This window comes from Plecotus auritus (genome assembly GCF_963455305.1).
Source record: "Plecotus auritus genome assembly, chromosome: 6".
Lineage (NCBI taxonomy): Eukaryota > Metazoa > Chordata > Mammalia > Chiroptera > Vespertilionidae > Plecotus > Plecotus auritus.
The window spans coordinates 4,867,696-4,895,204 of record NC_137773.1 but is presented as its reverse complement, the minus strand read 5'-3'; the positions used below and the strand labels follow the sequence as shown (position 1 = coordinate 4,895,204).

Here is a 27,509-nt window from a genome sequence, read left to right as displayed (position 1 = left end):
TAGAGAAACTGGCAGTGGTGAAGCAAATATAGTTGCCGGTGCTCTTTTGTTTCATAATAGATTCTTTGACCTTTTTTTGAAATCAAGACATCCCCCTCAATGAATTGTTTTAAGTAGATTTTTAAAGCTTGTTATTTGGCATTAATCTGTGATGGACCCCCAGCTTCCTGTGGGCAGATGTGATAAATTTTGATTAGTAATTCTCACTCACATTTTTTGGTTCTGCCATAAAATAATTTAACCTGTGACTCGTGGAAAAACACAGACTAAGGCCGTCAGAAAGCTAGAACACAAGTATGTTTTGGAGCTAGGAAGGGGACATTCGAGATCTCATCAAACTCTTTCCTTTCTCAGATCAGGGAAGAGATCTAGAGATGAATGTGCCCAAGTTCACGTGACTCGCCAGTGGTGGCATTGGGGCTTCCTAGTGTCTGAGCTCAGGCCATCAGTTTCTGCTGATGTTCATGTTTTGGTCATTAGCTCATCATCAGTCAAGAAGAGCTGTCACTTAACAAGGCTTCTATTTTATAGTCGTTTACCTTCTGGGAAGTAGATCCTAGAAAATAAATCAGTGGTTATGATATTTGGCCCAACTCACAATCATAAAAGGCAAAATCAAAGAATGAACTGAGGAAATGAAAACACTCTTGATGTGGCCTTTGGGTTGTTGGTAGGAAAACCATCGTGGCGGCGTTATGATTCCTTAAGTTTATTATTAGTGTCTGCTCCTCCGCCTGCTGCCTAACGGCAGAAACACATTTTAGGGTTTTTTTTGTTTTTGTTTTTGTTTTTTAATTATAGGCTAAAAATGGACAGAAAAGATCAGTTAGAGCAGTGGTTCCCAACCTTTTTTTGGCCATGCCCCACCTAAGCATCTCTAAAATCCTGATGCCCGCCCCCCCCCCCCATGACATATAATTCTTATTTTTCAAAAAGTGAATTCCTATTCATGTGGAGGAAGCCTAAAAGGCCACTAACTTGATCTCTAACAGGCTTCCAAAGAACATGGCATCCATGAAAGAGAAAGATAAAAAAGTGAAAGGACAGTTGAAGTATTGCAGAAGAGATCACTAAGAAATTGTTAAAAAGTAATAATAATAATATGAAGTGATATGAAAAAATAGCAAATGAAGTTTCAAAACGTAATAGAGAACTGAAATGCATAAATATGTCACAACATATATTTATATCCTGTATATGAGGCCCCTAGAACCATAAGAAATGCAAAAAATTCACTGTTAATAACTCATTCTCGAATTGCCCCCCCCCTTAAAAATCAAATTGCCTGTGCCCCACGCTGGGAACCACTGAGTTAGAGGGTATAAATTAAGAACGATAAACATTACACCCTCTCTGAGAACAGAAAGATTGTCAAAATATGTAGCTTTTGAAGTCTTGGAATTACCAAAGCATGATAAGAAGTGAAATGTTAGACAAGTGTAGTTTGTAATCATTATAATTGGTCATAAGGCTGGGTTGTGAGGGGTGGGGAGTACGTACGAGGCTAAGGACGGCAAGGGTATGTATGGTATGGCACTTGTGCCTCGCTCTTGGTCTGCATCAGCAAACTGCTGAAACTGTTTCCTCCTGAATTCATGGAGCCTACAAACCCTCAGTACATTGTGTCTGAAGATCTTTGAGTTAAAAAATAATGTAAGAGACAATATCACTGAAGAGAAGGTTATGGAATCCCGCTCATCAAATTCCTTTTCTTTACTACGCTGGCTGTGGTCTGTGTGTGTACTTATGCTTAAGATGCGATGGAAGTGGGTATCACTGCCTCCTTTTAAAGTTTAATTTGAAAATGTTTCCATCTCCAACTTTGCACTTATCAAGCTAGGCATTAATTTCAGTTATCGCTAGTACTTTTCATCCAGAAGAATGTCAGAGCAGTTGGGTTGTGTATTTTAAGATTCCTCTCCCACTCCTGAAATGCATTGTGTTAAGCCAGGATTTAGACCAGCAGTGTTCTCCATGCCTTTTCTTCCCTTTAATTTTAATGGCAGCAAAATGAAGACTACTTTGCCTCTTGGTGGTCTTGCAGACATTTGATGACTATTTTTAAATCTTGGCTTGTAAGAAAATAGAGCTATTCTGAATAGCATGTGTAGATGCCACTCCAGTCAGTAACTGCTGGAACCAGTTTGGAAAGCTTTGCCACGGTATTGCGATCTTAAGGGCAGAGAAAGATTACAGATTTTATTTTTACATTCATTGAATGTTCAGTACTACTTTTTATTGTTCTTTATTAGCAAAAAGTAATGCGTCTATTGGAATTATTATTAGACATCAAATCACTCTTTGCTGAGCCCAGGGTACTTAACTTTTGTGTTTTTGATGTTTTGTGTTCAAAATAAAATGTAGCAATAATATACATTGCACTGAGAGGGAACAAAATTGCCACTTTTGATCTGTGTCCCATCCTGTGCAGCTTATTGTTCTCTTTTATAATTAAATGCTTTTTTAAAAAGTGGTTTGTGGCTGTTTGTGTTACAGGATCGCCCCAGGACATTCGACATGCACTCCCTGGAGAGTTCGCTCATTGACATAATGAGAGCTGAAAATGATTCGATTAAAGGTACTTTTAAAAAATGTAACGATTTGATTTTAATAGTTTGAAATTTATACTATCTACATAATCTGGTCAACAGGATGGCAAATATTTGGATTCATATTTTGTATCTAGTCAGGTCCATCCATTTTATGTATGTTGGACTTTTTGTTAAATATTTGATAGCCACTGACTGTAGGCCCATTATTAAATCAATTAAGAGAACTGCCAGAGTACTAATTGCTTAGGGTAGGCAGCTAGCTGAAAAGACGTGGACCGTACACCTCACTGTTTTATATCTCAGACAAAAACTGCTCAATCCTTAAATCTACATGTCTGACCCCATGACAGTGACGAGACACTAGAAAGAGTGCAAACGTTGGTAGGTTTTTTAGCTTAGTTTCAAATTTTTAAAAATGGCCAAGAGTTTCAAAGTTAAAATGATGTTTTGTTATTCTTGAAATATTTCCTGTGTATTATGTTAAGGAAAAAATGGTGCTATTCCTACTTGTCTCAATTCTATTTCTAACTGTCTGTGTTATCCTGAATAAGACATGTAAGTTTGAGTAAGCCTCAGTTTCATCTTTATAGCAAGGAATTTCGAATCACCCTAATAACAAGGACTTTATAATGGGGAGCTTTAAAAATAATATACAAATGCCTGGGTCCTCTCCCAGTTGATGCTCACATGTAGCCAGGGTTGAGAATGACCAGAATAGATGTTTTCTAAGGGCCCTTCCTGCTCTGATTTTGTGAAAATTACCCCACAAAATAAATTTTTTCTGCATAAATATATTTTACTTGAAAGTACTTGTCATCCCACTTAAATTGTTTGTTCATTTGTTCGTTCGTTCATTCATTCATTCATTCATTCATTCATTCATTCAGTGTTAATGAGCCTGCTTTGCGTCAGACACAGTTGCACTGACTGAGGTCAGAGGTGGCAAGGCAGCCTGTTGCTTCAAATGGTGACCAGCCTGGCTCAGTTTTTGTTTTTGTTTTGTTTTTTTTTTTAATTTGGTTTATCTTATTACTGATGCAGTAAAACAAAATACTTTTCAACAAATGAATAATGGTACATTTTTTAATGAGGAAAGCTTTTTGAAGTCTGGAGAGATGAAAGGTAATATATATTTTAAAATGCATCCATCCGATTAGGTATCTTTGGAATAAGGTAATTTTGAAGGTCTTCACTGATGTCCTTGTGGAATTCTGATGGGTAACTAACCAGATGCTGCTGTTTCTGAGGAAAGATGATATCTCATTCAGAATTGGCCACTTCTTAGCACTTGGACTTTGCATAGTCCTTCAGCCTCTTTGACCTTTCTTCTCATGTTCTCATCAGAAAAATGCAGAGTGCCTAAGGTCCTTCCTAGACCAGGAAAAACTACATTCTTAAAAAGTAGCCAAAGGAGAAATCTGAGTAACGTCTGCGGATCGTACCAATGTCAGCTCCCTGCTTTTGGACTCTAGTTAAGACATAACCATTAAGCCACAGTGGAGAAAGGGGTCATGGGATCTCTCTGTTCCACTTTTTGCAACTTGCTGCAAATCTATAATCATTTCAGAATTAAAAATTAAGTCCAGAAAAAGTAGCTAAAGGACGTTTGTTTATTCTTAATGTATTTGATTCTTTCAGCAACTATTTTTTTTGGGGGGGGGAGAGCCTCTTACATACTAGTTACTAGGGATAATAAATTTAGACTTCATTTTCATGATAAGTGCCTTCATTTATTACAGAAAGCACAATTTACAAACAGCATCACATATAAGCAGTTTATTTTGATGCTCAAAGAAGTAAGTCTCTAACTAGTATTTAGGTTAGATAAAAGAGTTTGGGGGACATCTGTAACACTGTCAACAATAAATAAATAAAATAAGAGTTTTCACACATTTTAGTAGTATTAGTGGCTGTCAGATATAGGCAGGACATCTCTCAGGTTATTTCTTCTCACTTCTTGTTGAATTTTTGTGTAAAGTTCTGTCTTTATTTTACATTCCCTTTTTAATATCGTCTAACCAATTTTTACCTAAATTAAGTTTCTTTCACTGATTCTGTAGGGATAATCAAAATTTAAGTCTGATGACGGAAAAAATTAAATTTGATTGGCCTAGTCTGGCAGCATAAAGATTTTGGAAAACTGATCTGTGAGAGGAAGTGTGGCAGAATGGAGTCATATAGATCTACATCGGGACGGCCATTCTGCCACCACAGTGTGACGCTCTATCTATAAAATCCAGCATGCTGACACTCAATAAACAGTATCAATTATTGCTAACCATCTACAAAGTCTGTTATCATGCTTCTCAAATGAGAAAGCCAGTTTTGATTTAAGCTGAAGTGCCAAGGTGACTTAAGTGCATTAAATGAACTTTGTGTATTGTTTCCTTCAAAGAGCGATAAAGAATTCACAGACGAGTTCATGGTCCTAAACTGCCAGATTGTAGTTATGCTTCACATTTATATCTTTTTTAACCAAGATGACAAACTGTATGTCACTGTAGTCTGTCACTACCAAATGGAATTTTGCTCGGGGAAATATTTTATTTCTCGTCAAGCTCTCTTTATTAATTTAGATACCTGTTGGGAAAATTATGCACGCTTTTCATTGTGGTTCTGCTTGTTTTGTGAGATTTTGTTAAAGGTAAAAATAACTCATTGATCTTTTAAAATAAAATATAAAACCTGACTATCCATTTTGAAAATAGCTTCTCCAAGTGCTCTGCTTCCTTAGCAACAGAGAAAACAGAAAATGGGCATTAATTCTATGAGACCAGTAGAGAATGAAATGCCTCTCAGAAAAAATTCACTTAAAAGAATTAATTTGAGAATTAAAAATGGAACTCCCATTTGACCCAGTGATCCCACTTCTAGGACTATATCCCAAGAAACTAGAAACACCAATCAGAAAGGATATATGCACCCTATGTTCATAGCAGCACAATTTACAGTCGCTAAGATTTGGAAACAGCCTAAGTGCCCATGAGCAGATGAGTGGATTAGAAAACTGTGGTACATCTACACAATGGAATACTACGCTGCTGTAAAAAGGAAGGAACTCCTACCATTTGCAACAGCATGGATGGACCTGGAGAGCATTATGCTAAGTGAAATAAGCCAGTGGGAGAAAGATAAATATCATATGATCCCACTCATTTGTGGAATATAATGAACAACATAAACTGATGAACAAAAACAGATCCAGAGACAGAGAAGCATCAATCAGACCGTCAAACCTCAGAAGGAAGGCAGGGGAGGGTGGGGGTAAAGGAGAGAGATCAACCAAAGGATTTGTATGCATGCATATAAGCCTAACCAATGGACACAGACACCAGGGGGGTGAGGGCATGAGCGGGGGTGGGGGGATGGTGTGCAATGGGAAGAAAAGGACACATATGTAATACCTTAGTCAATAAAGAAAATTTTTTAAAAAGATAAAGAATTAATTTGAGAATTGTTTTTAAAAAAGACTCCATATGGAGATAAATTTTATATTTGGGTTTATTTTTTATCTTAAAAATAATTCATAAAATATATTACAGTTGACCTCATTTATTTTTATCTTTCAATTGTGGTTCCTCATAGAAGTGTGATTTGTATGTATATGTTTAAATAATACAGCTTTTATTTGGTACAAGAACTACAAGTAGAATGAATTGGTATGGCTCTCTTAAATTAAGAACAAACACAAATGTGCCTTTTCTTTTGGGGGAAAAAAATCTCCTTTAATGTAGTGGGATTTAAAATTTTTTATTTTTGTCATCAACAGATGGCAAAATGTTTAATATACCTAGGAACCTTTACATACCGTTTTTGAGTTTCTTTATGAATGCCTTATTGATTCCAACTGGCTTGTTGAAAACCTTTTATCTTTTTTCTTTTTTAACATTTTAACACATGTGCAAAAGGAGTACCTAGCCTTCATTTCATAATCCATCCTAGCTCTTACAGTTTATTTAAAAATAGCTTTTCTAAGAATGCTAAGGCTCCTATCGTTGTCTCCATGGTCAGAGGTTTAGCTCTTGGGGAGGAAAAGGGTCCTCCCTCTACCTTATCTCCATGTCCTTGCTCTGATCGGCGGGCGTGCCTGGCTGTTATTTTTATCTCACAATTATGGACTGCCTCCTCCACAACCAAAGCCCGTGGCCATCTGCAGGAGCTCCTCCCCAGAGGCGATTTCATTTTCTTCCCTGCACACCCCGTCTCACCAGCCAGGAGCCCGAGCTGCAGACCGAGTCTGCGCGTTGATCCAGCTGGCAGCTTGTGCAATGCTCCAATATTATTAGGCTTATCAAGTACTCGCTTTATCTGGACAGAAGAATCTTTTACTGTGGTGGATGTTCAGATGGTTATTTGCGGAATATTGTATCTTGCTGTTATTTGTGTGTTTTTTTCTCGCGCCTGTGAAATTGGTACTTACTGTTTAGAAATGGAGCGGCGTGAAGTAGATTAAAACCACATGTGAGCACATCTGTTTTCAGCCTTCTGAAAAATAGGCTGGGCACAGTGAAATAAAGATTCATGAAGCTGTATTACATTCAGTGCATAGTAGGAGAGACCTCTGCAACCAAGGAGCCTTTTTTATCTTTCCTGGGTGTGAAGGGAATAAAGGAATATAGATAGCAAGGAATCAAGGGACAAAAAAATAGCACTTGAAAATTATCAGGTGTTAGACGGAGTAAAACCATCCACACTTCCATAATAATGGTTGTGTATTTAATATCCTATATATGTGAACAACTTCGTATCCTATTTGCTTCATTTCACTAGGAAGCCAAATGAGACAGGGAAATTATTGGGAGAACAAAGGCAATCTATACATTGTCAAAACACTAGAGTTGTTCTTCAGATATTAACTATATTATGAGTCCGAGTAGCATCTTATTTGCCCTCAGCATGTTGTGAAATTGGTGTCTTTTTCTTTTCATAATGTTTCAGAATATATCTTGCTTTCAGTTTTTGGAAGGAGGAGCTCAGCACATCCACCCCAACCCCTTTGAGTGTCAGACTGTTTCAGAACTGAATTTACATTTTAAGCAATAGTGACCGCATTCAGAAATGCAGGTTGGTTAAAGCACCAATCTTTTACACATCCCCCGAGCGCCCAAGACACCTCTGGCTTATGTAGCGTAAGCAGTGGGAGTATGTTAGCCAGTTAGCCAGCACTGCCTCACTTGCTCCATGCGTTCATTTAATAAGAATTTAAGAGTTGGATCTATTTCACATATGCTATGTGTTTAATTCCCGGCTGCCGAAGGTATTGTGACCTTGCATTTAAAAATACTTTGATACCTTTTTCTTTCTTTCTTTCCTCATTACATTTGGGGACCCTTCCCCCCTATCTTTCACTGCTGTGGTTTTGAAACAAATGCCTAAATGAGTGGGCAAGTGATGATACCATCTGTGCCTCTTTGTTGCTAAGCAGAAGAATTTATAATAATCTCTCTAGAAGGAAATCATGGAACTCAATGGAAAGTTTCATACACAGAGCCTGTTTTATTAATTTTATATAGGATTTTTTTATGTCACTGTAAGAGAGTGACTGTTGGGCTGATGTTTAAATTCTGTTTCTTTACAGCGGGGGATTTAAGTTAGTGCTTCTTAAAAAGGACACCATACGTAGGAAACCTTAACATTTTACACAATTCTAATATTCCTATGTTCCAAACTTCAGTCCCGTAGCTCTGATGTAGAGAACAGATGTTGCGTACTGATACAGGTGTTTTAGCACAGATAGTGCATACTGACTTTATGTAGACTGAGATAGCTCTAGAAATCTTCCATGAGAGTTGCTGAAAATAGGACTAACTTTTATATCATTGAGTGATACATTTGAATTTCAGAGTAAATAAAATTTTCTAAAGGGAAAGGAACTCTTACTAAAATAAGTTCTATTGCTTTACTATTAAAACGATGTATTTCAAATGGTGGTGGTAGGTATCATATTTTACAGTATTTAACCTATTTCTAGTTAAGTCAGTTGGACTGTGGTGATTTCAGTAAAGACGATGCGCTATACATCCCAGTCCTTGTCACCTAGTCAAAGGATTACATGGGCCTTTTCCTTTAAGGGAGATTTCGTAGCGCACGATACAACTTGCCAGAAAGAAGAAATGGATAATGCAAACTAGCTCATTTTACTCGGATTTATAATCAAATACCTCCTCCCACTTGGGGTCAAATGTCTTCTGGCAAATTGGGCAGTCTTTAAATATTACCAGTCTTGGAGATTCGGGGTCAGCCAGGTGGTTGCTAGAGGCCGGCTGGAGCCTTCAGGCCCTCCCTGGTTCTTTAGGGCTGTGTTTGGATGCTACCAAGTGATTCAGAGCAGTACAGCAGGGGAGTCGCTGAGATCTCTGGTGAGCAGAAAATTGTCCTACTTCTAGAAGCCTCCTGAGGAACGGAGTAGGGCCCATAGCAAAGAAGACAATTTAAACTCAGCTACAATGAACTCCGTGTGTGGCTGTTCAGAAAAGATGTGATTTTCTCTCCTCCTGCATTCCCCCCGTCTGACGGCTGAAATGGAACGATCCTGCAGGCTTTCTCTTTTGCTTGGCTTAGTTGTGCCATAGGATGGACCTGGGCTTCTGTGTTGAGGTAACTTCCTTTGTGAGCAAGAAGAGGGCGAGCAGGGGGGGGGGGGGGGGGGGGGGGGTGTTTGTCTTTGTATTACTGGGCAGAGTGTGTTCTGAATTTTGCACCGGTGTCTCCTTCCTGGTTCCTATAGATCAGGACTTAGGGTCCTCCGCACCGCGTAGGCAGAGTGCACGCATGTGTGGATTTTGAACAGTGTGACTACACTTTTTCAGATCGGGGCTTGGGGTTGGTGTTGATTTTGTTTTGTATTTTAAGGGGAGGAGGGGAAAGGGAAATGAGAACGAACTCCGATGTGCTCATAACATTGGACTGAGCTCTTTCTCACTCTGACCTCTGAACTGAAACTACCTCGGTTCACACTCAACGCCCGTGCGCCTGGTCCCGATCCTCATCTGCCCATTTCTTTCTGTTTTTTCTTTTTTTCGATTTTTTTTTATTGTTTAAAATATTACATATATTAGTACATATATCTCCTTTTTTTTCCCCATTGACCTTCCCCCAGCCTCCCCTACCCCTTGTCGCATGCCCTCAGTTTATTTCCATAACCTGTCCTGGTGGGGAGGAAGTAGTGGTTCTTCCTCCGTACATTTGTGATTGAATATTGACCCTTGTTTTGATTTGTTCTGAAAATTCTATCAGCAGCTGTCACAAAGGAAAAACCTGTCTTATGTCATCCATGATGTAAGTCCATACTTACCCAAGCAGCCCCCTTATCTTCACCCTGAACATTGAACACATCTTCTTTTGAGGCCGTGATAACTGAGTAGCCCTCTTCAAACATTGCTGAGGCTCTGATTTTACCTGGTGAGAGGTGAGAGGCGAGAGAAAAGCGGGGTGGGGTGGTGGTGGGGGACCGGGGAGAAAGTGACAGTAAACACTTAGTGTTATTAGAAGCTTTAGGCTCCTAAGCATTTCTTTAAAAAATTCTCTTAACTCATTAACTTTGTTTTTTGAACCATTGTATTAAGGTGAACATATTTTGTGGCTGTTGTGACTTAATTTTGTTTGACACACATTCTCGACAGTGACTGGTAAAGGAATGAACTACATGTGACAAAACAAGCAGCCATCAGGTAGCAAATTAAGTGCTTTTCTGTAATGTTTTACATTTCACATTGTCTGTGTATAACTTAATCAGCAAGGCATTGCCATATGGACAGGCAGTAATACTACTACTTTCCACTGAGAAATGAAATCTGAGCAACATTTAAGTAGCAAGGTTTTCAGACTTGGTCAACGGTCGGTTGGTGTTAAATATTAGGGACCTCTTTGCCATATACAAAAGTGAAGGATGTGCAGGACATTTGTAGAGATCCATTCTGTTCATGCTCCACATCCAAATTAATAATGGTATATAGTGTACCTCTTGATATGTCACTTTTCTGCGTTTTCTCTCTATGTTAGGTAATTCTGTGGAGAGGGGACAGCTAATATCCCCATAACGGAAGTCCTGTGGATTGTGGGGTAATACAATAGGGAGTTGTGTGAAGGCCTTAGCCTTGATCCTGTACGAGATCTGGGAATGTGCTCTCTGCTGACTGTGCGGGAGGCACTGCCGCCCGTTTCATAGCTGTCATAAAAACGTCCAAGGTTGTCTTTGCTTTCAGCTTAGCAACAGGAAGGACAGAGCAGTTACACACTTGTGCACAAAGTTATTTCTTCCTGATGCGCATGGAATTGCCCAAATATTGTACGCAGTTGACTCATTTATCAGCTGTACTGGCCTGATTTGTGAATTTCTCTGCTCAGTGTTTTTCCCCCTCGTGTGGCCACTGTCCTCGCTACCAAAGGGAAAAGAGGGAAAAGAGAGAAAACTCGGAATTTGTTGCTGTTCAGCAGTAAGAATTTGCAAAAGGAATACATTTGTAGCTGGTTTTAAACTAGTTACTACTTTCTGAATCAGACAGTGAGAGGGCCAGGCTAGCCCTGGGCTTTATTACTGTCTGACGGACAGACTGAATTCAGCCCATGCCTGTGCCCTCCATTCTAAAACAAGCCTTTGTGTTCTTCCGGGTCCCACCTGCTAACAGTCAGTAACACATCAGTGGGACTCTGAAGGAAAGCAGCTCCATAACCTCTTTCAAATCCAAATGGGCTGATGCTGGTCGCCAGACATTGGGAAAGAGAAGGAGGAATCAACCAATTAGAGAACCCTTTTTTAATCCTTGAGAAACCAACAGTCATGATTAAGTGAAGTATAAAGAACCTAAAAAATCTGATTTCTACTGGCTATAATATTACAAATAATAAATGTCTGTCATGCTCAATTACATGGAGGTATTTAAATCAGCCGCTTGATTTCTTTATTGTGAATAATTAGAAACTGTTAGCTTATTAACAAACAGACTTTCCCAAATGGTAAGAAACTGAAAAAGCAGCATTTAGGATTGTGTTCAGAGCTGGCTCTAGGCCAGTCACTTCTTTCTAAAAGCTGGTTTCCTCACCTGAAATGGAGGGATTGAGGGATTGAACCTCATGATCGTTAAATTATCATAGCAATTCCATATAGTCTCTGTGGCATGCTGTTCCTAAGTGACAGAATTGAAGGTTTTGAGAATTGAAGGCCTGAAAGTAGCGTATAAACTTCATCTGAGTCCTGGTGTGGCAGTAGTTAATATTGAGTAGCTTGTGAAAGGGCTCTAACCAAGAATCAGATTTAGTCGGCTGAAGGAAGGCTTTGTTCTAGACTGCGTTGTTTCTTTTTGAGCTAGGCCTAAATACGTTATGTGTAGGAACAGTTGTGAAACTTGACCCCACGAAGTGCTTCTGTTTTTGGTCTGCGGACCACAGGCCTCTCCAGCCGTGGGAATTATTTGATGGACCTGTGACCTAGTCCTAGTCATTAGGACGAGGCATTTCAGCTAGATGATGGGTATGTCTTTGGCATATGCCTGATTGTCTTCCAAAAGCATATGGATGCTGATGTCATGAATTTTCTTTCCTTGGTTCTGATTCACCAGGTCTGTCATGAGACCGAAGCGTGTGTGCTCCAACATGAAAGGTGTTGCTGAAGTCACAGTAGCCTTTTATTTTGTGCGCTGTTCTTTGACCTGTACTATTCACTGCCTTGGGGTTGGGGCTTCAGTTGTTACCATGATGGGGGGCCTCTCTGAAATATTTTGATCAAAGCGGGTCTTAATAATTATACAAGGTTATGAGACACTGCTCCAGAGATCTTCCGTCATTATTCTGCTTTAACCTCCTACCATTAGAATAGCCATCTTCTCCAAAGGAGCAGAACAGAAAAAGAAATTTACTAGAGGAAATGGTGAGGAGGAGGACAGAGAGGTCTGAGGGGACGCTTCCCAACCCGAGGTTTATTATCTCTATCAGGTAGCATTTTGAACTTTCTCTCTGACATCCGAAGCTGTTCCTTTGCCCTTTGAGGCAAGGCTAAGAGTGTGGGCTCTTCAGGCAACATCTGGCATGATGCCGGGGGCAGGGGGAGCCATATGGCAAAAGGCTGCCCCTGGAGTTAGGTAACATGGCAGCCCTCGTTAGGAGCGGAGCCGGCCTTCTTTAAGCCACGTGGTTTGTGGAAGTATCTTACATCTTAATTTCTGCTTGTATCCCAGTCCCATGGCATTCCATGTACCGGGTAGCAGTTTGAAGGACACATTAGGTGCTGGCGGACATTTCTCCTTTTTTGAGGTGGACCTGGATATCCTATACAGGGGCACTTCTGGTTTTTATTCTGTGCCCCTTCGGAGAAGTATCTCTACCTTAAATCCTCACAGTAGCCTTTTCCACGAGTTTTGTGCTCTCCGTTTCACAGTGGGGAAGTTGAAGTTCAGAGAAATTAAACAGCTTCTGTAACATGGATCCTCTAACTGGTACCTAGAGGATCAATATAGGAACACACAGCTCCTGGGTCTATAGCTTAGGTCAGTGGTCGGCAAACTGCGGCTCACGAGCCGCCGTTTGCTCTCTGTTGACTAATGAGTTTGCTGACCACTGCCTTAGGGAAAAACACTTTAAAAACATTTTAATAATGTACTAATGTCTTTAACCTGAAGTCAAAACTTCTGGGTAAGGGTAATGCCTTACGCAGTGGTCGGCAAACTCATTAGTCAACAAAGCGGCAAACCGCGGCTCACAAGCTGCATGTGGCTCGCGAGCCGCAGTTTGCCGACCACTGGCTTAGGTCGTTATTGTGTAGCACTCAAGAGGGCAACAAACCTAAAAAAATGTAAACATCTTTGTCTCAGTATGTTTTAGAGAGTAGGCGTTAAAGTTTCTTAATTTCTAGTTAGGAGACTGGCACAAAATTTTAGAACTGTTTTTTATCATCCTAATATATAAAAAGCCAGGGGCCGTCACGACCGAAATAACCAAACGGATGACCGAACAGCAGGTTGCATGGAGTGACCAGGCCGGCAGGGGGGTTAGTGAGGGACGACCAAACGACTGAACAGGCTGCATGGGGTGACCAGGCTGGTAGGGGGGTTAGTGAGGGACAGCCAAACGACTGAACAGCAGGCTGCATGAGGCAACCAGGCCGGCAGGGGGGCAGTTGGGGGCGACCAGGCCAGTGGGAGGGGGCTGTTGGGGGCAACTAGGTCGGCAGGGGGGGTAGTAAGGGGCGACCAGGCCAGCGGGGGGGGGGCAGTTGGGGGCGATCAGGCCGGCAGGCAGAGGTGGTTAGGGGTGATCAGGCAGGCAGACAGGTGAGCAGTTAGGAGCCAGCGGTCCTGGATTGAGAGAGGGATGTCCGACTGCCGGTTTAGGCTCGATCCCTGGGATCGAATTTCATGCACCGGGCCTCTAGTAATCTATAAAAGATTCAGATCTCACGCCTGCTGGCTTCTTATAGACAGGGCCTCAATGGGGGTAGAGGTCGGAATAGTCACTGAGGAAACTTCCAGGCTGCCTTTTCTTTCCTTGGTTCTGATTCACCAGGTCTGTCATGAGACCGAAGCGTGTGTGCTCCCAAAGTGATTCAGATGTGCTGTGCTCCCTCCCCACTCCACCCCCATTCCCTTCGCTTTGGAATAAGTTCCTGTAAAGTCTGAGCTGCGGGAGGCCATTCCTGCACCAAACACCTATCAGGCATCTACTCTGCCAGGCACTATTTCAGGCTGTGTGTGTGTATCAGAGAAGGAAAACAGAGACTCCTGCCTCATGCAGCTTATCCTCCATATGGTTAGCAGATACCTTTGAATGCGTGTTGATTATTTAGTTTTGGAGACTAATAAGAGGAAGGCTTGGTGCCTTGGTATCAACAGAAGGTGTATTAATTAAGCAATTCGAGTTGACAATAGGTGTGTGTGTAGAAAGCCAGCGAGTGACTTTGCAGATTGCCTTTTGGGGTTGGACTTTAGTGCCAGTTTTAGGAGTGGCTTATCTCTCTAAACTTCTCAATCACTTACCACCAACCTGGCCTGCGGTCCCCAGGATTTCTTAAATGGGTCTTGATCTTCTTTTATTCATGCTCGATTCAGTGCAGAGACATTTCTTAAAACCACTTTACCTTGGCCACTTCCACAATTCTTGATGCTCTCTCACTGGTTCTCTTCAAACATGTCTCTGGTAACACATACTGCCGTTAATCATCCTCTGTGCGAAGTGGGAGAACTCTAATTTGCTGCTTTGGCTTTTTTCTTAAAGCTTTTCTACTACCACTTGGTCTGTTTTCCACCTTTTTTTCCATTGCATTATCCTTAAACAAACACACAGACACACACACAAAAACTGCCGTTGACTGGTTTAGTTTGGACAAAAACTATGCCTAGTTTTTTAAAGCTAAAAAAATTGCCATTAATCACTGGTATCATAACATCCTCTTAAGGCAAGTTATCTTGTTGCTCTGTCCTCTAAATGTAGCATCTAGAGTCAGAAGTCCTCTGGCAGGACTAAAAATAGCCTTCCTGCTTGCTGGCTTGTTGTTAGTCTTACTGGCAGTAGGAAATCTTTTGAATTCCTTAATTAGGTCAGCTCTGTGCTGGTCTCTCTCTAGACATTCCCTTCCGCCTGAAATTCTGAGATGCTTTTAGATCTTGCAACTTTGCACCTGCCCTGAGTTAGATTCAAAGCAATCCTTTTATAGGGAACCTTCCACAGTCTGTAGAAACCCATCTCATTGACTTTGCTTATCTTACAGATAAATGTTATTTTCTTTTACCACTTCACAATCTGTTTCAACTCTCATACCTCAATTGAAAAATTAAATGTGATCTTTTTGTACAAAAGGAAGATGCTCCCAGATTTTATTAAAAGGGAAAGTGTTAAGTTGAATTTTTGAAGTTTTCATTTTTAAAATAGTAACGTCCGCTTTGCCAGTTTGGCTATTATAAAAGTAAGGAGTTAGGATTTTTCCCTCTTCTCTCCCCCAGGGAAGAATTATATTCATGTTTGTAACAAAACACTCACAAATTCTCATTTCTCTGAAGCTGAAAAAAAACCCCAGATGGCTACGCCCTTCTCCAAGATTCCAGTTTGGGTCTTATGTGGCTAAAAGGAATCCTTCCTCTCTCTGTCTCTCACAAGTGGAAATTTGTTGGTTATCTCTGGCTTATAGTTGGGGAGGGGGAATGAATTCATATTAATTGAGCACCTACTCTATACTGGGGATTTTTCTGGGCATTCTGCAAAAATTGTCTCATCAATTTCTCCCAGTAGTCTCGTGAGATAAATGGAAATTTCCTTGTTTTACTGAGGTTCAAAGAAGGAAAGTAGTTTGAGCTAGGTCACAGGATGGGATTGGTCTGACTCTCCATCCTGTTCACTGTGTGGTCCATGGCAGCGGGACCACCCATCGCTGCTTTGCTTCATTCATTCATTCAATAGCTATTATTGAGCACCTTTTGCTCCAAGCTCTGGGATGTAAGACCCCCAAATCTGCCCTGAAAGATCTTGTTGCCCCAGAGCAGTGGTCAGCAAACTCATTAGTCAACAGAGCCAAATACCAACAGGACAACGATTGAAATTTCTTTTGAGAGCCAAATTTTTTAAACTTAAACTTCTTCTAAAGCCACTTCTGCAAAATAGACTCGCCCAGGCCGTGGTATTTTGTAGAAGAGCCACACTCAAGGGGCCAAAGAGCCGCATGTGGCTCACGAGCCGCAGTTTGCCGACCACTGCCTTAGAGGAAGAGATAGTTTAGAAATAGGTCATTTAAATACAGTGTAACAAATTTCCAGGGTGTTGTATGGAGCGCATGGGTTATCTGAACCTGAGAGCGGTGGCTTATGGGAGGAAAACTAACCATAAAAGGTGGGGCTTACGAGGGATACTAAGTGGGCAGAAGGGTGAGGGTTTGAGTGGTGAGATTCTAGGGATAAAGAGGGAGGAGGGCATTCTAGACAGAGGGAGGAACTCAGAAGTAAACGTTACTGGGCCAGTGGTTCTGAAGGGCTGAAGTACCTAATACGGGAAGGGAAATAGCAGTGTGGAGAGATGAACCTGGGGAGGTAGGCAAGGAAATTCAGTATTTTTGTAAGCCCTGGCTTTTAAACTGAAAGCCAGTTCTGTCCCAGAGTGGGTTTTGTTTGGCCTAAACTCTTTGTATGTATTTATTAATTTAAATGGCTCTTTTATTTGGGCGCGGCGGGGGGGGGGGTGGAAGGTGGGGGGAGCCTCTCTAGTTGATGTCAGTCCCTGCCAGTCCCCCCGTCGTGGTATTGCATGCAAAAATCTTTACTGGAATTGATTGTATCACAGGCAGGTCAGTAGGGAGAATAAGAGTACAGATTTTGATTTGGGGAATTACTTTCAGGTCAATAGAATAAATTATTAAAAATAGTTATCTTTATATCATTCAATGGTAGAACATATTGAATACATTTTTGTTAGTGCATATGGATATGTGTTCTGCATTTGTATAAACATAAAGTTGGTACTCCAAAACTGAATTCATTACACATTTCTTGAGCCTTGCTATGCACTGTCTAGGCCCCCAGAGCGCCTGCCAGTCTCTGGCAGCATTGGCAAAAACCGATGTGGGAAGGCAGGGGGGGCACCTCCGTTAAAAAAGTATTTATTGCAGTGTGGCTTTGACACACTTAGCATGAAGTAAATAAAACTAGCAGGAGCAAGGTAGCAGGAGTACCGCAGTTAGCGACAACAAATGCATGTGTATGTATATACCCATCCGTGAGTTATGTGTGTAAATCTTGGATCTACCTTAGACATGGGCCTCAGCCCACACGTCTCCTTTCCCTGTAGAAATGTGTAATGATGTTCACTGAAGACCCCGCCCTTTTCTTTGGAGTATCCAGTTTTCACAATGTGCGTCAATTAAAACATTGACTTAGAATTTCACGCTACTTGTCGCCTTTGAGGATTGCATGGCTATCCATCTGTATTTTGGACAACCTGGTAGCTGTCCCCCATTGTCATTCCTTGGCCTGCACCATGTCACCAGCAATGCTGGCATCATTCTGAAAAAGGTCACAGCACGAGCTCTAATAGCCCTGGAGGGCACTTGAGAATTTTGCTGTTTGCGTGTTTGAGAGGGCAGCCTTTATTGTATCATTTCCTGCTCAGTCATCAGTAGCAATAACACCTGCTTACTTTTTAGAAAGTAACTTTCATCTCATTTTGAAAGTAATACGCACATACACTGCTAATATATCAATTTCCTTCTAGTCCTTTCTTCTTTCATCTCGTTGACTAGGTTACTTTAGTTAATGTCTTAAAGCAATAGGATAGCACATACTGTTCTTCTGAGCACCTCTTCCCCAGCAGTTCTTAGTCCTCCTGGTTGGTAAATACTGGTTCTCTCCCAACTCGCACATGCCTAGCATAGATTGCCTAGTTGGAGTTTGGCTCTTTCCAGGGCTGTAGAATTTGGCAGTGCGGTTCCCAGAGGCGCACTGTATCAGTTGCCTATATTTGGCTAGTTTGAGTCATGTCACCAAATATAGCCTGTGCCTCCTGCATGATGTATGCCAGGCTCCTGGCTCCAAGTGCCACAGCTGGCCTCCAGAGACTGACTCTGCAGCGTCCTTTAAGATTGGGCCTACTGACCGGGCAGTATTTCTTTCTATTTGAACACAATCAATACCAAGATGATCCAGAGGTTGTTTTCTTTACCAAATAGGTTCACTTGTCTGAAATCCTAATGCCCTCCTTCTCCCTTGAGGAATTAAATTCTAAATGTGCCCAAACCTGGGTTATGTGTATGGATAGGATGTGTTATAAAAAATAACAACCGCCCTGGCTGGTTTGGCTCAGCGGATAGAGCGTTGGCCTGCGGACTGAAGGGTCCCAGGTTCGATTCCAGTCAAGGGCACGTCTGGGTTGTGGGCTCGATCCCAGTGGGGGGCGTGCAGGAGGAAGCTGATCAATGATTCTCTCTCATCATTGATGTTTCTATCTCTCCCTCTCCCTTCCTCCCTGACATCAATAAAAATTAAAAAGTAGCAACAACAAAACAAAACCCACAACCACTGGGTTGTATTTATATTTAGATATAGCAGTTATTTTTCTTTTATTTTGCTTTATTCAGTTGTAAAAAGCTGGTATTCTAAGTTCAGGAAATGAACTCATTGAATGTTTGCCTGGTACCCCAACAGGAAACTCAAGGTGCTAGTTAAAAAAGGCTCTCGTTCCTAAAGGGGTTATTATGTAAGAGAGATAAGAAAGCCAGTAGCTGAAATAATTACCTAAGAAGGTTGGCTGGGGCAGCAGAGCTAGAAATAAAATTTGGCGAGCTGATCTAACAAGGGGGTTTCCTTTTGGGGAATGGTGCCCTGAAATAGGTGAATCTGAAAGAAAAAAAAAAAAAGACTTGAGAAATAGCCTCCAGGAGGAGGGGATTGTGGGTAATGTAGCCATGGAATGGAAAATGCAGAAGTGCCCATGTTTATTGGCGTCCACAGAGCAGAGGATGTTAAAGCAGAGAGAGCATGTGAAAGGCTCGTGGAAGACCCGAAAGACCTCAAATGGGAGCTCCGGGCAGGTTTCCAGAAAGAAAGTACTAGGTATCATCTGCGGTGGATGTCATGAATGGGTGACTCGAGATATTTTAATTATAGAAAGAATTTGCAGAAGGATAGGGCAGACAGGTTAGGGAAGCATTAAGAAGCCTTAAAAAATTCTGTCACTGCGCCCTAACCGGTTTGGCTCAGTGGATAGAGCGTCAGCCTGCGTACTGAAGGGTCCCAGGTTCGATTCCGGTCAAGAGCATGTACTTTGGTTGCGGGCACATCCCCAGTGGGGAGTGTGCAGGAGGCAGCTGATCGATGTTTCTCTCTGATCGATGTTTCTAACTCTCTATCCCTCTCCCTTCCTCGCTGTAAAAAATCAATAAAATATATTTTTTAAAAAATTCTGTCACTGCTTATATTTTTAAATTGAAGTAGAAAGCATTACCCATTACTGGTTGTTGAACCAAATATCCCAGATGGATTTGCTACTCAGAGGTCAAAATTGATTCCAACCTGACCAGGTCAAAAATTAAAAACAAGGATCACCTTTCAGAGTTAAACTCTGCCCCTTGCCAGTGATTCTTCAGGGCCCTATTGTGTTCGCCGAAGGCTAGAATGACTGGATTCAGACATCTCAGGAGCAGCGAAAACATCAAAGGCTCTCCTTGGGAGGTGCGCTCGCTGTGAGGCGAACTCGAGAACTGAGTGGAGGGTCCCTTTGGAGCCCATCCAGCTGAGACAGTCCTCTCCCTTTCCTTAAAAGTCACCCAGAGGTGAGTTTCCGATGAGGCAGAGCTGATTTCTTAAACTGGGCCAGCCTGTTTGGTCATGTGTCTCACTGTTACTCGTCCTTGCTTGGCATCCAGGAAGAGGCGTTAGAGTTCATGTGGAACAGCCAGAACTTCACCTGGAATGCTGGCATTCGAAATATTCAAATATCTGAATATCCTCTTCGAAATAGCAAACCATTTCCTCTTCACTTCAGCTGATGAAGTTACATAAATGTCTGTATTAACTTACATCATCTTTTTACAAAACGTTTTAAGATAAATGAAAATGGTATGTGTGATGGCTCTGTTAGTTCAGTACCCGAGGGTGTTTCAGTTACAAGTGTATGCTGTGCTCCATTATAAAAGTCGGCAGCTACTGCGAGTTACGTGATTCTGAAACAGCTCGCCCCTTCCCAAGTTTTTAACCGTCAAGGGTCATGTTCTTGTTCCAGCATCTCAAGTCTGTGCTTTTTTCAAAGCGCACTTGTGACAGACAGGTCAGAAGATCCGGGCTTATAGTTATAGTCAGGCAGTTCAGGTGGAATTCCAGTGGAGCTGGATACTGAGCTGTGTGATTAGTATTAAACAACAAAGCCAGTTTTTAGGAATAAATTGATATGTTATTTTGTACCTCCTCCTTCCCTATCTCCACCCTACCTCCACTCCCTTAATAGGAACAAGCTGACATTGTAAATAGAACAATTAACAACTTAATAAAAGTAAAAACAATCCTTGCATTTGATTGTAAATTGCAGGAGGATTATTAAGTTCAGATTTTGTTTCATCTTAGATTCTCAAGTTTTGGATATGGATTAGTTGAAGCTATTCACAATGGAGAACAATGTTCTCTTTTCACGGCGTGAGTTCATTTCTGTGGAGACTTTCAAAGAAGCAGGATTTTGAGAGGCTGGAGGCTGGCTGAGGCCTAAGGTTCCTCTCCGGAGTTGTAAACATGGCTGTTGGATCCATAGGCCCGCAGGTTAGCTCTGGCTGGCGCAGTACTCAGTGGAACCGGGTAGAGCCTTCCTGGCATGTGGGCAGGCTTGCCCCACCCAGCCTCAGGGAATGGGAGAACCTCTGCGTACCCCCTTTTCCATAGCCTCGGGGAGTCCCCTATGGTCCTGTGGGGTCAGAGTTTAGACTGCTGTTTCCTGTGGAACAGTTGTAATTCGGAGGCAGTTTTAAATTCTCACACTGCTCCTCATTTATACAGTGCTGGGCTGGGCGATGGTAGCTACTTAATTAATAGTCAAGTTCCCCTGTCTATTCCTTATATGAGCAAGACTTTGTTGAGAGTTCTCCACCATTCTTATGAAGGTGGGTATAGATGGGGACATGGAACATGGAGACTTAAAAATATTGCCATAATGATTTTTATCATGTACAGCGTAGAATTAGGTACATGGTGTGCATTCAGTAAGGATTTGTGGTCTAGATACCTCAGCTTACATGTAGAAATTCTCCCCTAACAGAAATAGAATTCCTTGCCCAGCCAGTGTGTTCAGTGGTTGCATAAGGAGGTCCAGTTCGATTCCTGGTCAGGGCACATGCCAGGGTTGCTGGCTCGATCCCCAGTAGGGGTTGTGCAGGAGGCAGCCAATCAGTGATTCTCATCATTGATGTTTCTATCTCTCCCTGCCTCTCCCTTTCTCTCTGAAATCAATAAAATAAAATAAAATAAAATAATTCCTTATAAAGGGAGAAACCGTTTCCAGCGCCATCCCCCCTTTATTTGTGGTTACCAATTTAGAAGTTGGTGCATCCTCCAAAATGTTAGCACCGTCACCAATTCTTTTTTGATGGGCATCGTGGGTGTCCGTTTTAAAAATTCAAGGGAAGCTAACCCAGTGTTTTTTGAGTGCCTGCTGTGCTCTGGGCATTGTGCTGTGTGTTGTGTGCTTTGGTATTTTCTGTCACATGTACATATAGTATGTTTTTCTTTACCTTCTGTACCGATCCTCAAAATGCAAATTTAAACACATTAGCATATCTGTACATGTAGGCATAAGCCTGGCACTTCTGTCCTAAGTTATAGAAAAATATTACTGCTAATTACATACTTCTAAAAAGCAACAAAATACTAAATATTTGAAATTTTTTTCACATGTATAGGGCTAAAAATGTGAAGATTGTCCTTATGAACTGGTATTAGAACATAACGGTATAAAGAAAATTAGTTTGCATAGGGATTTAGAAGTTAGAATGACCGAAGAACTTGCCTACTTCCAGACTTTCCCGTTTTGAATGTTTGTCAACGTGCTGATTGGTATGTCCTCTGACTCACTGTGGTTATTAGCACAACGAAGTTTTATCCCAAATACAGCTTTTTTAATACCTTATCTATTAAAACAAGCAGTTCAGTTTTGTTATTGCATACGCTTAAACCATCCATGAAGAGAATCAACCTAGTAACGGCCTTCTCTTACCTTCAGGTCGTCTAAACTATTCATATCCAGGATCCGATAGCTCTCTGCTTATTAATGGTAAGTGATAATCAATTTACCCTAGTGAAGTTCATAGACTGAAACCAGTTAGTATAGGTGAAAAAATACAGTAATTATGCTTCAGCAAATAGAGAAATGGCATTAGTTTATTCTGTAATGACAATTGAAAGTTGCTATTACTCCATCAGGTATTTTATGAATAATTACTTTTCCTCCAAATTGTGGCAATACCTTTTTAAACTTTGAGAGCCAACCAGTTCTCTGTCTTGAAATTGGTCACAATGAGAATTATATAATGATATAAAAAGGATGGCTTAATCTAACTTGAGCTTCTGTAGAGTGACCTTTGAAATGTCAGCATAAAAACCAGCTCCATGTGGCTGGAGAAATGTTCAGGATAATCAGAGATCTGAAACCAGGAAGAGCTGCCTGAGACCACAGGGGTTGACATTGCAAAGGACAAGGTCATTCACTGTGTGCTGTCTAATTAGGACAAGAGAAATGAAGTTTTATGGCCTGTGCAGTGTCTTCAATAGCCAAGTCGATTACAATTCTAAATATTACCACTGTGCTGTGGCGTTGTGTTTTTATGAGCTTATGCTGAAACAGACTAGATTTCACAGGGAAGGAGGAGACATGTAGGTGCAGAAGGAATTCAAGTGCTAGAAGTTAAAGTAATTGGGTGGAATACAGGGGTCTTGTTTACTTCTTTCTACTCATTTACTATTGAGTGGATTTCAAATGTGTGTGTTCATTTTGCTTTCCATTTGTCAAAACTCATTTTATGTCCCACCACTTCTAAGAAGTATTCTTGACTAAATAACTTTATTTTCATCATTCCAAAAACAAAACACACACACAAAAAACTTCTACTCCTTGTCTACGGTCTACTGTGAGTGGGGCATTGAAAGTTATCTTTATGACTGGACCTCCTTTTGGCTGGTGTTGGAAGTCAGTGTTCTGAAGGACGCAGGGTTGTCGCGCCAGGAAAAGTTAGATTTGATTTATGAGAGTGACTGTGGGCGCATCAGATCCTCTGGAGACACGCGGTTTATAAAAACCTTACTTGTTCACCCGACTTTGGTCTTTTCATGCTCTCACTGCCAGAAATAAGGCCAAAATATAAGATTTCAGCATAAATGTGTGTAGACTGAAAACAAAACCCAGCGGTGACAGTGGCATCAGGATAAGGGGATCATGTAAAGGTTGCCTTTGTTGCTTTCCCTGGGGAACAAGCTGCAGAGTCGGGGCTGCAGGATGGAAATTGCAGTGAACCAGGTTTGAGATACTGCTGTGTGATCTTAGACAAAGTGATCGATTCTTCTTTGTCCCTGTCTCCGCATGAAGCCACTAAATTAGATCAGTTGCCCTGGGTCCATCTTTGTTGAAGTGAGAAAAATAAACACTCTAGCAGGTTGTCCTTAAAGCTCAATTCACTTAATTTTTTAAAAGCATCTCTTATGAGATTGTTTTTTCTTTCCCTCCTGCCCCCGTAAATATTTCTGCTCTTATGAATAGATCATTTTTTAATGACCCTTACTTGGCAAAGAAAAAAATAAAGGTAACCTTTTCCCAAGAAGATTTGTTTTGAAATTTTACTAGAAGGGGACTAGATGTTTTTTACCATTGTGTACATGAAAATTGTATTTATTATAAGGGTATACTGGCTGAGGTTCACACCGCTTAAACTGAAAGATAGGAAGAGAAAGAAAGAATAAAGATAGGTCAAAGGGACGTGCTGGCTCCTTAGACTAGACCCCAGAGTGTGAGGTTATGCCTGTCATGGGCTCAGACCTAGTATTGTGATCTAGGGCTTCAGAACTTGATTTTGTCTGATTTGATCAAGTGTTAGTTCCTAATAACCAATCGACTAGGACCAGATGTGGGAGTCGACAGATAGACTTATTTTTCTTCAATAGCAAAGTAGATTATAATAGAAGATTGATTAACAATTATGAAATTATAATTAGTTGGAGGTGGAGGGGTGTTGAGACGATTTCTTAGTCACTTTGATTTAGGCATAGGCATAGCCCAGTCTCTTCAATCAAATTTCTAAAACATCTTCTATGGTGGGCCGCTTCCCTAGATAGATTGATCTCATTCATGTATTGATTCTTAGGAGCTTGGTTCTCATTTTAGCTAAGGTTTTGGGAGCACATATATTGCAGATCTGGTGTAATACATTGATTAAATGCATGAAAATCATTAGCATAGCACCTGGCATGTAGTAAAATTAAAATATTTAGAGTGTCATTTTTTGGTTAGGAATATTAGTGTTAAAAGATTTATAAGGAAAAAATACAAGGGATTAAGAAGAATATATAAAAATTGTGGCTGAACATGCTTTCTGTGGCTATTGTTAATGTAGATAACCTAAAACTTACTATATTCACTTTTAAAAGCAATCACTTCGCATCTTAATTCACTTTCAGTTTATAACTAAAATAAAAGCCTAATACATTGTGTTGCTTTATATTGGTTATTCAGTTTTAAGACTTTAGGAACTCTAAGGAGCTCCCTATTCACCATAAATAGTCTATTCCGGCTTTAAAACCCTTTATATCTAGCTACTCTGCTTGTTTAGCAGTAACTTCCAGAGCTTTTTCTTCCAAGTTTCTCTGAGTTGAAAGCCATTTCTTGTTTTGTTTGGATAAAATTGTCAAAGAGCTGTTTATTCTCTTTCTCTCATGAACATTTGAATTTCAACTATGATAATTATTGTAGAACTTGTTTTGAAATTTTCAAGTAATCTCAAAGCTTTTGGAAAAACATGGGGTTTACATCCTAAATAAGTAATAAGAGGAAAGATTCAGAGTAGCCTCCCAGCTTCCGCAGTCTAGATTGGAAGAACATTGGAGTTTGCAAATACAGAGATAAAAAGGGCTTACTCAGCCGGTGGGGTGAATCACTGTTGTTGGGGTTATTTTTCCATTCTCAGTCATCAGTTCATCAGTTTTCATATTATGCAGTGGCCTCCATAAACTACCTATGTCTTTTAAAGGTATTGCCAGTATAATTCAACAAATAATCCTATCTAATAAAAGAGTAATATGCAAATTGACTGTCACTGCAACACAAGATGGCTGCCCCCATGTGGTCAAAGATGGCTGCCCCCATGTGGACACAAGTTGGCCACCCCAAGATGGCCAGCAGAGGAGGGCAGTTGTGGGGGACCAGGCCTGCAAGGGAGGGCAGTTGAGGGCTATCAGGCCTGCAGGGGAGGGCAGTTAGGGATGACCAGGCCGGCAGAGGAGGGAAGTTAGGGGTGACCAGGCCGGCAGGGGAGGGCAGTTAGGGGCAATCAGGCTGGCAGGGGAGCAGTTAGGCATCAATCAGGCTGGCAGGGGAGTGGTTAGGGGGTGATCAGGCTGACAGGCAGAAGTGGTTATGGGCAATCAGGAAGGCAGGCAGGCGAGCAGTTGGGAGCCAGCAGTCCTGGATTGTGAGAGGGATGTCCGACTGCCCGTTTAGGCCCGATCCCAGGAGGGGTCCCAGATTGGAGATGGTGCAGGCTGGGCTGAGGGACACACACCCCCGTGCACGAATTTCGTGCACCGGGCCTCTAGTAATTGATAACTGTGCAAAGAATGCTGTAGTGCACATCCTAGGGGAGTATTCAGTGTATTGCTGGGTTATTCGTTGTAGATATTTTTTTGAGGGGAATCCTTGGGTTCTAAATATATAAAAAAACAAACACGTTTTCTAGCTACTTTTTGGATACATATTAGTTTGCCAGGGCCACCATAACAAGTACCACAGACTGGGTGGCTTAAGCAGAAATTTCTTCTCAGCACCAGAGCCTAGAAGTCTGAGTTGCTTTCTTCTGAGGCCTCTTTCCTTGGCTGGTAGACAGCTGTCTTCCCTCTGTGTTTGCATGATTTTCCTCTGTGCTTGTCTGTGTCCTAATACCTTATACACATATTGGAATAGGCCCACCATTGCCTTAACCACACCATTTAGAACATTCTTGAATCATGTTAGTACTAAACATTAAATTATTGAGGACTTTATAAATCAAAACTAAGAAATAAAAATAAAAGTAGGTAAACATATAAATAGTATTAATTTTAACCCCGATGGGGACTAGAAGGTTTTTATTTAATAATAGCATGCATTTTTGAAATCTTTTAATAGTGTACTCTTTGGTAATTAAAGGAAAATTCTGAACAGTTTATTTCAGCTGACTTAGCTAGAAGTTTTCCAAATGTATATTTCTTTAAACATATTTAAGTAATTTTTTTACTTGCTACTTCCTTGGATGTTTGAGAAACATCAAAAATATGCAACACTTGATAATCATGAGATTGGAAATCTGTCTGGCAAGACAGATTCCTCAGGAAAGTGGTGAGGATTCCTCTGTGTTAACAAGTATTTCATCATAATGTGTTTGCACCAAGTATACTTTACAGTTGATGAGGAAAAGGTGCTGCGTATGTCTTTCATCCATAAGGTGAAGTGGCACCATTGACCATTCTGTCAATATCTGGGTTGTGGTTACACATGTGTGTTCATGTTATAGAAATCTTATTGATCTGTACATTTGTGATTTGTGTGCGTACGTTCCCCTATATATGTCACATGTCAAAATCTAAATTAAAAATAGTGTATAGTGTTAACAGCATTATAGTAAGTAGAACTCATACATTTAAACATATTCATTTTCTGTTTCCTAGAATGACATTGTTTTTATTATTTTGGTACTCATTTATATTAATTTCCCTATTTGAATGGGCAGTTTTTATAATTATAAACATTGTATGCCAATAACTTATTTTCCCTTAATGTGGGAAAATGTTTCTAAATAGTTTTCAGGATTTAATATCAGCATTTAAGCAGCTTAATATTGTGGTACAAAATCAAAGTTTAAAAGTACCATTTGAATACTTTAAGAGTGTTTGAATTTGCTTTTGATCTATAGCCTTTATTGTTCCTGAAACTATATTTATTTTTTTAAATAATGGAAGCTATGAGATTTTAATGTTAGTTTTGTAGCTTTTAAAAGCCTATACTTTTCAAATATATTTTCTCAGAAATCCAAGCAACATCAGTTAACTTTTTGAGATCAGCAGAACCCAGATTTTCAAATCATTGGTTTCCCCAAACTCCCGTGCAGTTAGTGTATGAATAGAATGTTTTCGGACAAGCATCTGCTTTTGTGCTGTCTGTCTTTCTGACCTCCGTCAGGTTGACAAAGTAAAAGACTACCTTTCCCTTCTCCAAATGAGGCCTCGTAAAGGACAACCTAACCGCTGAGGGAGAGTTTATGCTGTTTTAGTC

The 27,509-nt window shown here is 40.8% G+C and overlaps 1 protein-coding gene across 12 annotated transcripts in view; it reads left to right on the top strand.

Annotated features, from left to right (window-relative positions):
- CPEB4 (cytoplasmic polyadenylation element binding protein 4) overlaps positions 1–27,509 on the top strand; it is a 354,407-nt gene that overhangs the window by 314,634 nt on the left and 12,264 nt on the right. For 6 of the 12 annotated variants that reach the window (XM_080671579.1, XM_080671582.1, XM_080671585.1 and 3 more), the window contains 2 exons: positions 2,497–2,578; positions 22,221–22,271. In XM_080671579.1, the coding sequence (XP_080527705.1) occupies positions 2,518–2,578; positions 22,221–22,271 (112 nt within the window). In that variant the 5' untranslated portion in view covers positions 2,497–2,517. The remainder of the gene's footprint in view (positions 1–2,496; positions 2,579–22,220; positions 22,272–27,509) is intronic. The other 6 variants (XM_080671586.1, XM_080671587.1, XM_080671578.1 and 3 more) reach the window with 1 other exon arrangement.